Below are 12,315 nucleotides of genomic sequence, written 5' to 3' on the forward strand. Positions count from 1 at the left end.
ATGATGCCACAACCCTTCAGAAATTTCAGAGGATCGTGGAAAATGAGCGTTTTCCCATCCACCAGGACCTAAACAATGTTCTTCACCACCACTTGAAATCGCACAAGCCTTTTTGGACCCATGCATTTAATCTTCAATAATGCAACTTCAACCCTGATGAAGCTTACAAAGCTGAATGGAATTCACAAGAAATCACAAATAAACACTTCATGGAAGACTCCATGAGGAAGATCTCTGGCTTCGATCTCCCACAAAGGTTATGAGCAGCCCTAAACCATATCTGTACAAACCATGGCAGATGTGGATACTTGCTGCAGTAATGGAAAATTAAAGACTCTCCAATGTGTGACTGTCATCACCCAGAACAGACCATGGAACTCAGTGCCCAATTCACAAATACAAAGGAGGTGTCGCCAGCAGTACACTCTGCTACTCCAGATGCAATTATCTGGCTTAACTATCTAAACATAAAATTATAGTTGTTGCTCTACATTTACCTCAGCCATACGAAGAAGGAGGGTCAGAAGAAATTTTGAAAGGATAGGAGACAAATGGGAAATCAAAAGAGTCTAGACCAGCAGTTATCAAACTATGGGGTGGGCCTTCCAAGAGAGGCCCGTGAATGTGTCAGGAGAGGCACAAGCTGTGTGTTTTGTTTTGTTTAATTGCTCTGGCTGTCAGCTCCAGGTGTCTGAGGCTTGTGCAGAAGGACCATGCATACTCGGGAGCTGGGGATAAACAGGGAACCTCGCCACCTGGGATCAGGCTCTCCTTCCCCCCACCCTCCCCAAATCCCACACCTGGAGGTGGCAGGGCTCTGTCTGTCAGCCTCGGAGTAGCAGCAGCAGTACAGAAGTAAGGGTGGTAATGGGACGCTATGTCTGCTGTGAAAATTTATATTGCTGAATATCACTTTCCACATTGCTACCATTACTTCTGTGTTGCTTCTGGTGCGGCACTGCCTTCAGAGCTGGGCCCCCAGCCAGCAGCCTCTGCTCTGCCTTTAGAGCTTGGTGGTGATGTATGTTCTTGGGGAGGAGGGCGTAAACAACTACAGACACAAGGGTCAAATAAGTTTGAGAACCACTGGTCTAGACCCATTTCTAACAGTTCAGTCTTATTCATTTCTAGTTCATGATCAGTTTGTTTTCTTTCATGACAGATAACTGCTAATGTACTCCCACAAGCTTTTGGGGGTGAGCATCTCTTAACACACCACTTCCCCAGCAGAGAATAGATGAGTTAAAATGCAGAATGGGTGGCTTAATACAGTGCCTGTTCCACACTTAGGCCTTGATAGTGCAAATGCATACACATGAGTAGACCTGTGCGCATACAGCTAAAGGATTGGGGCCTTAGTCATTGAGTGTGAGTGGGGCTCATTTGTGAGGTATTAAAGATATATAAATACACATCTGCAACCACTCATATCTCAGAGGGGACTGCAGTACACTTCTTGTTATTTGAACTGGCAAATATTTAAAGGAATGCCTGTCTGAAGTTAAAATCACCTGTCTCAAACAAGTGCAGCGGTCATTATTTCAAGTCTTTATAAATGTTATTCTGACTTCTGTTTCAGGTACTTCAGCTCTGAAGGAAAATGAAAGGTGGTGTTACTGAAGAACATATGTACCTGGCCTACTCCCACCAGTCTGAAGATTGCATCTTTCCTCTCCACACATCAATATCCTTGTTTTTGCTGTCCTATTGTGACCGCAAATTATTCAAAGTTTTCTTAGTACCTTCTAGTGACAATACAGATGACCATTTATTTGGTAAAGCACAGCCTGATGACCTAGAGGTCCACTTCATCTCAAGGTGTCAACTCCCTTTGGTTGTCCAGAGCTGCTGTTTGCCTGCTATAGTTGAAGAAAATGGCAAATTCTGTCGAGCTGGGCTTTCTGTTGTGTTGAGGCACATAATACAGAAAACATATGAGATAGATCCATCAAAGAAGTTGGTTTTGGAACTTTTGGGGTTTAAAAAGACCTGCCTAAAAGCCTGTGCTGAAGTGAGTGCATCTTTTTCTGTTACATGTTTAAATATAGTTCACACTAATAATTGGGTTTCAATGTGGATGTCTGCTGGAATATCCAGTTAAGATATTTTATAGTACGGTTTCCTATTGTTGATACAACAGCAGCTGTATTGATTTTGGCATAAAAGTGAATGGTAATGATTTAAAACAAAAACAAAACTACCCTAAATATTTAACAATATAAGCAGCCTTAAGATTAAAAATATGGACTAGATCCTCAGGTGGTATAATGAGGTGTAGTTTCATAGAAATCAATGGAGCTATTCCATTTTAGACCCATTGAGAAGCTGCCGCCATGTGTTTTAAAAGAAATTCAGGGTTTTTTTTATCTGCCATGCTCAGATTTTAGGGTTGTGTGTGAGAGCTGGTGTTATTACTCACCCCTAAATCAAATCAGTGAATTTCATTCTTTATACACAGATGTTCAGGATGACCTCAGTTCTTCTAAGATAAATACAGAATCCTGAACTAAGGTCTTGGAAGGTGTGTAAAAGAGAAGATAATATTTAAATCTAGTTACATAGTAGTTTAGGTCCAGAACCAACCTTATGGGCTGCTTGTGCTAGGAAAGGCTTGATAATTTACAACTCGAGTCAGTCTAGTTCTAACATTAAAGAAGTTAAATGTAAAAGCAAAACAACAAAATCCCTTTGTTTTATACCATAGAAAGGGAAAGGCACTGCTGTGCAAAAAAATCCAACAAATGAAACTCCTATGGGCAATGTAGATATGGGGCAGAACATGTTCAATGAAGAGCCTACTCCTTACATCCCAGAAAGGGAGGTCAGGTACTCTAAGCTGTGAAACTCTTTAATGCCATTTTGAAATTCCATGTACTCATTTAATTTTTCAATATGAATATTACTTGTCTAAACCACCTTATTTAGAAGATCTGCTTGCTTGTTCACCACTTTGAAAAATAATAGCTTCTTAAACTGTTCCTACATATATTCCGTCATAGGGTAACCTTATAGTCTTTAGTTCTGGTCTGTCCAGTGACCTCAGCTCATTCAAGTTTAATTGTATAATAAACCTTAGTCATGGCCATATTTACTCTGGACCAAATTCTGTGACATTAATTTGTTCTATCACCATGAAATATCCTTCATTCCTGTTCCCCAAAACAAATACAACTATTGCATATGAAAATACTCATTGATGTAAAATTTATTGGTGCTTATTTTCAATCCTGATTATTTTTGAAGATGGGTTTTTCATTACACTCTCCAAGTACCCTGTCTCCTGCCTTCGGTTCCCATAATGTCCTGAAGACCCAGCACAGATCCTCCTTTTATTTAGCTGTCTTCAGCAGCTTATCAGGTCCGTGGCTGCTGTGCTATTCTCCAGCTTCCCAGGTCAAGCCTACATTTCTGTCTCCTCTGCTCCCAGGCTACAAGCTGGACCAGGCTCCTGCTTGTTGCCTAGGTCCAGGATTCATTGCAGGGAGCATACACTAATCTAATTAATTTCTTCATGTGAGGAAAACTGCAGGGCAATAGACAGCTGCCGGCATTTCCCAGTAGCACGGTTTGACAGAAGGTAAACAAAATGTTGGGTGTCTGGCTGCAGTAAAATATTGAATTCCGTAGCATCTTGGGAAAATGCCAGATGATGCAGCCATGTAATTGTGGAGTCTTAGTGTTCTGTGTTAGATGGATGGGACTGTTCACGCTCAAACTATTATTTCAGATTTTCTGCAGATCCAGACAGATGACAATACATTGGTTTACACTTGGTGCACATTTTAGAGGTTTTCTTACAACCATAAAGACTGGAAACAATATTTATTTTTAATGAGAATGCAATAAATTCCATGGCTGTGGAATGTGCAGGGCCTTGCCCTGAGAAAGATAAAATACTTCAAGCACATAATCTATTAGGTTCTGATCTCTTGTGTACCTTGAACATCCAAAACTCCCTTTGAAGCCAACAGGTATCAATGAGGCTGTATGAACTGAAGTCAGTGGCCATTTTGGGTTTGCAAGGAAAGCAGGATCAGAGCTTAAATCTATAATCCCAAAACTCGGGATAAAATTATTGAAAATGCCAAAATCCCATTTTTAAAATAGATTTAGGTATTTAGGCTCCTAACTTTCATTAATGGGACTTAGGTTTTTCTAAGTTAGTTAGATGTTTTTGAAATATTTTCCCTGGATCTCAATTTTGTTAAACCTTTCCATAGGTAAACCCCTTCATTCCATCCATTACTACATTTTATCCTCCTTTTACATTGGTATAATTCCTTTGAAATACCATTATAATTGTGTAAAACTAGAGTAACATAATGGTAAATGAGGCCCTATAGATGATACTAAAATACAGTGAGTGGGGGTAGATAGGGGAGTTGTATCTTTTAAGTCTATCCATGTATACAGTTGTTAATTTAGGATCTTAGAAGTTTTTTTTATTTAACAATAATTTCTGTTAACCTTTAATTTTAATACACTATAAATTACATAAACTCCTAAAATTTGGTATTTTAAGAAGTTATGAAATTTAAGCAATAAGCCAAGAGACCAAACAAAAATTAGTTTCAGGGTGGAAAGGGTCTTTAACTATCAAACTAAATTGTACTGTCAAGATTGGGCTACTGTAAACTATTCTACGAAGTGGAATTGTCCACTGGACATAGTACTTGGTGCAGACTTGACTAATAATAAACTTGTACTTCCTAATTATTACTGTTAATTATGACTATTGCTATTTCAAGAGTATGTACTCTTATCAGCGTTTATATATAAACAAAGGATGTGAAGAGCTTTTTGTTCTGTCATTTGAAGTGTTAAGGGACTTTTTTTTTCACTTGTGGCACTGGTAAGAATTGGATTTCACGGATATAAGATTGTTTAGAGATAGTTTGAAAAAAAACAAGGACACAGGTAGAGATCAAATTTTGGCTTGATATATCGTGCCATTCCTAAAAAGGGGCAGCATTTAAGTGTGTAGTTTGCAGATTATTACAAATAAATTGGGGAAACAATTTCCATGAAAATCCATAACATTCCAGTGAAAAGAGATTATAATCTGAGATTATGCAACTAATTTTGTGTGTGTGTGTGTAGAAAGATGTTGCAATGGTGAAATAATTTTTATGGAAGTTATGACTTCTATTTCCCATAGCCCCCAAAAGAGTGATGGGAGTGAATTAAGAGACTCTGCTAAAGAAGAGTATTTGATGCCATAAATTCAGGATTATTGCACTGGTGAATGAGGAGAAGAGGAGAAGTTTGAGTTTAAAGACAGTTGTAAAAAAATTGGGTAGAAATAATGGAGGAAAGTGGGGCAAGAATTAGAAAAATTGGAATTTTGTTAAGATATCATTACAGTTGGACTCCTATATCTTAAATTTCTGCCATCACAAGCAGAAAAGCAATTCCAACATTGTGTAAAACATTTCTGAAATAGATTTTCTGTAAAATAAATGGCATTTGTGGGATTCATAGATGGTGCGATATTCTGTTTTTACTGGTACTCACTTGAGATGACCAATGTAATTTAGTCATGGCTTCATCTCTTCTGGATAATACAGCCATCCCAAATTGATGCTGATGAAAGACATATATACCACACCAGACCAACATTAATTCTTTTTATATATAAAATTTAGTTTCCAGACTTATACTGGAAATTAGTCTATTAAGGGTTTAATGTAAACTAACAAAAGCAAGGAAATTCAGAGAGCTTAAACTTCATCCTGTTCACATAAAACAATGTAGCATGCATATATATATGTGTATATGTACCTTGAGTTTCTGACATTGCAAGTACACATGGGAAGGCATGGCATGCATGGCATGTTAAGGATGGAGTTTCAGCCTTTCCATGAAGCTCTTTACAGGATTTAAGTTATGCCCTTAATTTTGAATGTCTGCGTTATAATCCAAACAGTTCTAATGAGACTGTGCTTTTTTATGTTTATACGACAGGTTAGTCAGTGGACCAGACTTTGTGAGATCAGCATCCCTCAGGCTGTTGAGAGCTTATTGAATGCATCTCCTGATCAGTATCAGGCCATTCCACCTGAGGTTTTGCTTCTTGAGAAGAAGCTAGGAGAACCTGTGAGAGTGCACAATGATGACAAAATTCGACGGCAGAAACTTCAACAGCAAAAGGCAGGTGATAAGACTGTAGTACCTGCCCTCGCTAAAAGAGCAACAAAAAATCTTAGCCCAGAAGAAATCAAGGACCAAGAACCTGCAAGTCTGGAACTGAGAGTAGCTTTCTCAAAATTAGTTGTGCAGGAAATACCTGCTACAACCAACAGGGAGCCCTCTCACATCAGGAAAACAAAAACCTCTGATCTCCCACCTCTGGAGCATGTTTTTGCTGAGGGGCTTTATTTCACTCTGGCAGATGTAGTGCTTTTGCCATGCATCCATCAATTCTTGGTAAGAAAACAGCTTCTGTAATTAATAAATAGTGTCCATGTCTGTTAGAGTCTGAAAAGTTACATAACTACTTGATATAAGACACAGTCAAGCAAAATATTTACTACGTAACCCTACACAGCACAGAATAGTTTCTGTTAATTGTTTTGTATGTGTATCACAGGAAATGAAGAGTTTTCTCTATCTATAACTAAAAGGTAAAATATATGAGAGACAGTTGTTGGTAAGGGGCCAGATGAATCCTATATATTACTATTAGAGTATACTGAAATATACTTCTGGACACAGGATGTTCAAAAAGTGTTTCTTTTAATACTTATTTTAAGCACTTTCATTAGCCATATATTTTTGTGCTGTGTGTGTCTTCACAATGGGCTGGGTCTGCTAAAGCAAAGTAGAGCATGACTTCTGTCACATCTGCCATTTGAAACTTGGTGTCGGGCTCCTTTAAGGGGAGATGGGGCCAGCCACACTTATGCCATAATTAATTAGCTGTTTCCCAGACTGAGAAGGTGGGACTAAGGAGGTTTAGGTGATACTTAATGGACACCAGGCCATGTAAGAGGGCTAAAAAGCTCAACTTGGGCGGAACCACAGAGAGTGAGCAGGCTTCTTTGGAAGGTTCTGAGTGAGGGTCTGCAGTAGACTGAGGGGTGCTAGAAACTCCGGGGAAGAAGTCTGAGAGTTAGAGCCAGAGACTTTAAAGATAACCTGGAAGGGACTAGAAACTGAGCCCGGAACAGGCTAGAAAGGAGCCCAGGTGGGGAGAAAGTACTTTTTTTTGTTTGGACTTCCTACCTCAAAAGAGAATTGAGGTCAGAATGACCCATCTGAAGGACTGAGCCACATGACCTGCCAAGAGAGACAGAAAATCCTGGGGAGGAGGAAACTCAGGCAGGGAGTGCCTGCAGAGTCACACAGGGCCAGCAGCGGCCAGAGATGCTCCATGAAACTCACGTGAAAAGCTGTGACATCTCAGACAGTAGCCTCTTCCATACCTGAAGCAGCATACCAAGGAGAGGGGGAAGCAATAGGTTGGGAATCAGTTGTGATCCAATCTGAGGGGTGTGGCAAGTGAGAGCACTACATGGAAGATTAGAGAAGTCTAATCTGGGGATCAGGAGAGAGGAAGCTATGTTTATGTGGGGGGGCTGGAGTCCATCACTGTGAAGTTTGCAAATTCCAGAAGACTCCTGTCACGAAGCAAATCCTAAATATTTTTTTAAATGTATGTAGATTCCCAAGCTAAAAACTTGTTAAACTGGGTTTACATCTGTAAATACCAAATACTTAATGGGTAAAAAAACCCTTATTAAGAGAATACTATGCTTTTCTCAGTTACTAAGGGTAACTTGTAAATTCAAAGTTAAAGTTACTCATAAAATCAACCACCATCACTCTGTGTGCTCAATTAATCTTAATTTTGCCTCTCTACGCCGAGGATACCCCCAAATCAGGAGATACTCCTGTTTTCAACAAAACACATCTTTATCTCATCTGTTACACCAAACAGTTAGCATGAATCAAACTAAATTATTTTTTGCTTGTTGATAACTGATTCTACACTGCTGTAACATTTAAACCTAAGTTCATCTCTTACATTGCTACAGCAAACAAGTCCTGTCTTTAAAACCAGACACAACTGACAGAAAGAGACGTGTCTGTATCTTTACTGACGGTAATCAGATTCAGAACAGTCTTATGAGACAATTCCCCAGCAATAGTTAAAATTTCAAAATGTTTTAGTAGAGTTTGTCTTGCCTAGGAAAAGTGATCAAGTTTAGGTCTAAGATGTGCTAGTTAAACCTAACCTTAAACTCAACCTTTTTCCTACTATAAATGGAAGATAATACTTTGTAGTTTTAATTCAGCTGGTTGAGTTGTAGCCTAGCAGAGTGAATATTTACTAAAGTTGAATACACCCACTTTATGATCATGGAATCTGTATGCTCTCATTAAGTGCAAATTATAAATGGGGATAGAATTATAAAATGAATAATTTAACAAGATTAGGAGCCAAAATCAGGATGTCTTAGGCAGCTTTTTAATGGACGTTCAATTAATAAAAGTGCATTGTAATGAAGGTAAAACAAAAGTAAGTAGGAGTGAGAGAGTCACAGCTATAATTTTCCTGCATGCTAATTCTGACAACAGCATATTGGTGGAGCAAGGCAAAATTTGATTTTGATACAGTTTTGTTGTTTCTCTTGTTTATATAAATGTTACCCTGAATTGAAACATTTTTCAGATGAAACATGAATCTTTATGTGATCTTATCAGGATGTGGGTGGACAGGTCTAAAAGAAAATGAATGTCTCTTAGAAAAGTGAGTGTGTTTTTTATGGAGGAAGTGAAAGGAAAGGAATGCAGAGATGACAATGGCATTTTAGTGATATAGCACCTTGTCTTTCCTTTCACACAGCAAAATTTAAGTGTTATTCAAGTATCATCCAATGGCAAACTTCCTCAGAGGTTAGTATTAAAGTTTGCCCTCTGGTGATCTCAAATTTCTTGAGATTTTCTTGGAGCTAAACTTTCAGATTTTTTTTCTTTAAAAATGTATCCTTTTATAATACCTTATTCATTTTGACTTCTGACAGCCAGACTATTTGTTCTCCTTTTTAATTTTTTTATACCTAATTTTTCTTTTCTACTATTCTATCATTATTGGGTACTTCCTGGTACATTTCCTGTGGGATGGAGGAAATATCTCTTTTGGCTCTGTTGTGGAGGTGCCACTGATTTATTACCTGTCCAAGGTTGGTTTTGCGACAAGTACACTACTGTAGCACTTGTTGCTAAGATGTCCATATATAGGAGGTCCTGAGAGAGAACATTTTGAGGGGTTAAAACTAAGAGATTGTCTATGCTGGGATTTCTTTGCATCAGTTTAGCTATACCATTGAAACCAAGATAAACCATACCTCTGCAAGTCACTTTTTACACTAGTGCAGCCCCACACATGTAAAATGCACTTGAAAGAACATAGCAATGATATTTGTTTCATTGGCCATGTTCAGTATTTATACTTCAGGAAAGTTTGATATCTGAACTGGTCCATGGAATGCCTGTTAGAGTCTATTGCCAAAAGGAGAGTTGTGTGAGTTTAAGCTTTGTATTTTGCTAAATTTTTTTGCTGGTGGTTGAAAACAGACAGTATGTTCTCCCAGAACTGCTTTTATCAGGTTCATAGAAGTAATCTCCAAAATCAAGAAAAGCACTTACTCACATTGGTACATGTAGTAAAACCCGCTATATAGCTCTTTGCAGTAAAAACATGATCTCCAGATGACTCTGTGTATTGTCACAAGAATTTCCACCCAAGAGTAGCAATAAGGTTGTTCCTTTGAGTTGTGAAGAAGTTATTTTACAGTAGACTCCAGATTAGAAATACATCAGTATTTTTTTGTTTTTGTTTTGCAACCATAGGTAATTGAGGATAATCAATTACCTTTATAAGGATTGTTTCAACCAATAAAAGCTACAAAACAAAATGTTTTCTTAATATTTTAAGAATGATCAGATCTTCTAGCCTCATTCATTTTTCCGAGACCTTTCTAAATAAGCGTAGCATAATTTTTTATGATTGTTTGACTTATTGATTCCATGCCTGGGAAGGATTCTGGATCAGATGCTCGGTGGATTTCAGTAATCCAGTAAAAATCTAGTCCTTGTGTCTGCTCAGGGAAGTAAAAGAAAACAATGAGATGTGAAAGGAAGAAAACTGAGGGGGTAAATAAAGTATAAAGACTAGGAGTAAGTGGAAAGGGGGCACAATGGGTAAGTGTGAAGAGAACCAAGGATGGCAAGAGGTGTATTGAAAAATACTGTTTCTTTTGTTTATCATTTTTACAGTGCAAATATTTGTAATAAAAAATAATATAAAGTGATCAGTGTACACTTTGTGTCCTGTGTTGTAATTGAAATCAATATATTTGAAAATGTAGAAAAACATCCAAAAATATTTAAATGTCAATTGATGTTCTGTTGTTTAAAGATGCAATTAAAACTGTGATTAATTGCAATTTTTTTGAGTTAATTGCGTGAGTTAGCTGTGATTAATCCACAGTCCTACATGATATTACTTATTTGCATGTCAGTCCTACCAACTGACCTTTGAAAAATCCTAGATCCACTGCTGCCCCAGAAAGACCATAGTACATTGTTTAAACAGCCCATTCTAAATGCAGAAAATCAATTTAAAATGAACAGATTGTTTCAGTACAGATTATTTGATGAAGATGCAAAATAAAAATTACAAACTAGTAATTTAAAAATCCAGATACAGCCAGCTCTAAAGACGACAAAGTATTTTATCTGATTTTGACATTAAACCCTTCCTTGTTATTTACACTCACAGTAATTCTCCCAAGTGTTTATACACTGTGACCTTAACCTATGTAATGTATCCTATACATGTAATTCCCATTGGCACTATCTGAATTGTATGTGTAAGGAGAGATGTACACTAATTGGTCCTCATTTTAGACCATCTAACCACTGAAAACTAAGACTGAAATAAATTGTCCTATCTCAATTTAAACACTTGCACACCGCATCTCCAAGTCAGCAAGAGCGAATGCAAGATTTCCTTTCTACCACACTTAGAAATGGCTCTGTCAGGTAAGCTCTTCAGAGTTGAAATATTGTCCGTAAAATGGACAGCATGCTTTTTGAGTGCTATATAAATAACAAAATAAAACTCTTATCTATTTTAACGGTGTATCTTAGTTATTTTGAAGCCCCTTTTCCCTTCAAGATCAGTTTAAAATATGAACCAGAATTAATTATGATGAACTACACTCAGCTTTGTTTTCTCTCCCTTTCTTCTGCTTTTTGGAACTACTAAGTGGCTACTTGGTCCAAACAGGTGGTATAAGGATTTTGGCTGACCATTCATACTTTACTTTTCACTATTTAATCCTGGGTTCTTCTTCCTTCTTCTGCACCCTTTTAAAGCAGAAACATCATTACAAACCAAAGTTATAACTGTTACAGTAGGGAGACTCCCAGGGGCCAGACTCATAATTATGATCCAATATTTGGGCAACACAAAGGTGTTACAGAATCTGTCTGCAAATGGACAGCAAAAAATTCCAGGTGTGAGGGAAGGTGCGGGGAGCTTCCAGGTGCTGTGAAGCCAGCTTCTGCCCCATCCACCTGTCCACCAGCATCCATAACATGTTGGGGAAAAGGGAGGAGCAGAGCTTTGCTCTATAGTACAGCTCTTTTATTCTGTGCATTTAGTGCAAAAAATTGCATTACTAAGTAAGATTTCTGCTTTATTGTCTAGGTTTTCAGTAAGAAGCACAACAAAAATCTATTAGATTTGCCTTTGATATCCAGTTGGTACCACAGAGTTCAGGAAGTGCCTGGAGTAAAGAGCGCTGCTGTCAAGTGCAATATGCAGTTTCTCCAATTTCCAGATTTGCTGTCTTTCCCAGATGAGCAGCTGAGAGACTTCGATACAATTCCTGATGACTTAGAGGAAGAACATGAAGACAATCAGTTTATAGGTGGTCCAAGGCCAACCATGACAAAGTTAATGGTAATTCAGCATTTTAATTTATTGTTTTCGATGATGATGATGATATTATTACAGTTCTGAATTTAGGATAATACAGACCTCTAAGTAGTAACTAATTAGAAGTGCTTGGAAAACACCGTTGGAAGCCTTAATCAGCTCATTAAGGGCTATTTCTATATTCTGGCTTCTGTCTCAGAACTATTGAGCTATAATTTTTTATTTATATATATATATTTGTAATTTAACCTCTGAATAAAAAATGATAAAGTTTGTGACCGGAGGAAACCAGATTATAAAATTATTAAAGTACACAATGGTATTGGTATATATATTATGAAACAAGCAAACAAAATTAGGCTGTT

General features: G+C 37.6%; 1 protein-coding gene across 2 annotated transcripts in view; it reads left to right on the forward strand.

Annotated features, from left to right (window-relative positions):
- Positions 1-12,315, forward strand: part of GSTCD (glutathione S-transferase C-terminal domain containing) — a 129,469-nt gene that overhangs the window by 12,465 nt on the left and 104,689 nt on the right. For both annotated transcript variants that reach the window (XM_084626669.1, XM_084626668.1), the window contains 3 exons: positions 1,580-2,011; positions 5,965-6,426; positions 11,720-11,974. In XM_084626669.1, the coding sequence (XP_084482795.1) occupies positions 1,601-2,011; positions 5,965-6,426; positions 11,720-11,974 (1,128 nt within the window). In that variant the 5' untranslated portion in view covers positions 1,580-1,600. The remainder of the gene's footprint in view (positions 1-1,579; positions 2,012-5,964; positions 6,427-11,719; positions 11,975-12,315) is intronic.

This window comes from Lepidochelys olivacea (assembly GCF_965140295.1).
Source record: "Lepidochelys olivacea isolate rLepOli2 genome assembly, chromosome: 4".
NCBI lineage: Eukaryota > Metazoa > Chordata > Testudines > Cheloniidae > Lepidochelys > Lepidochelys olivacea.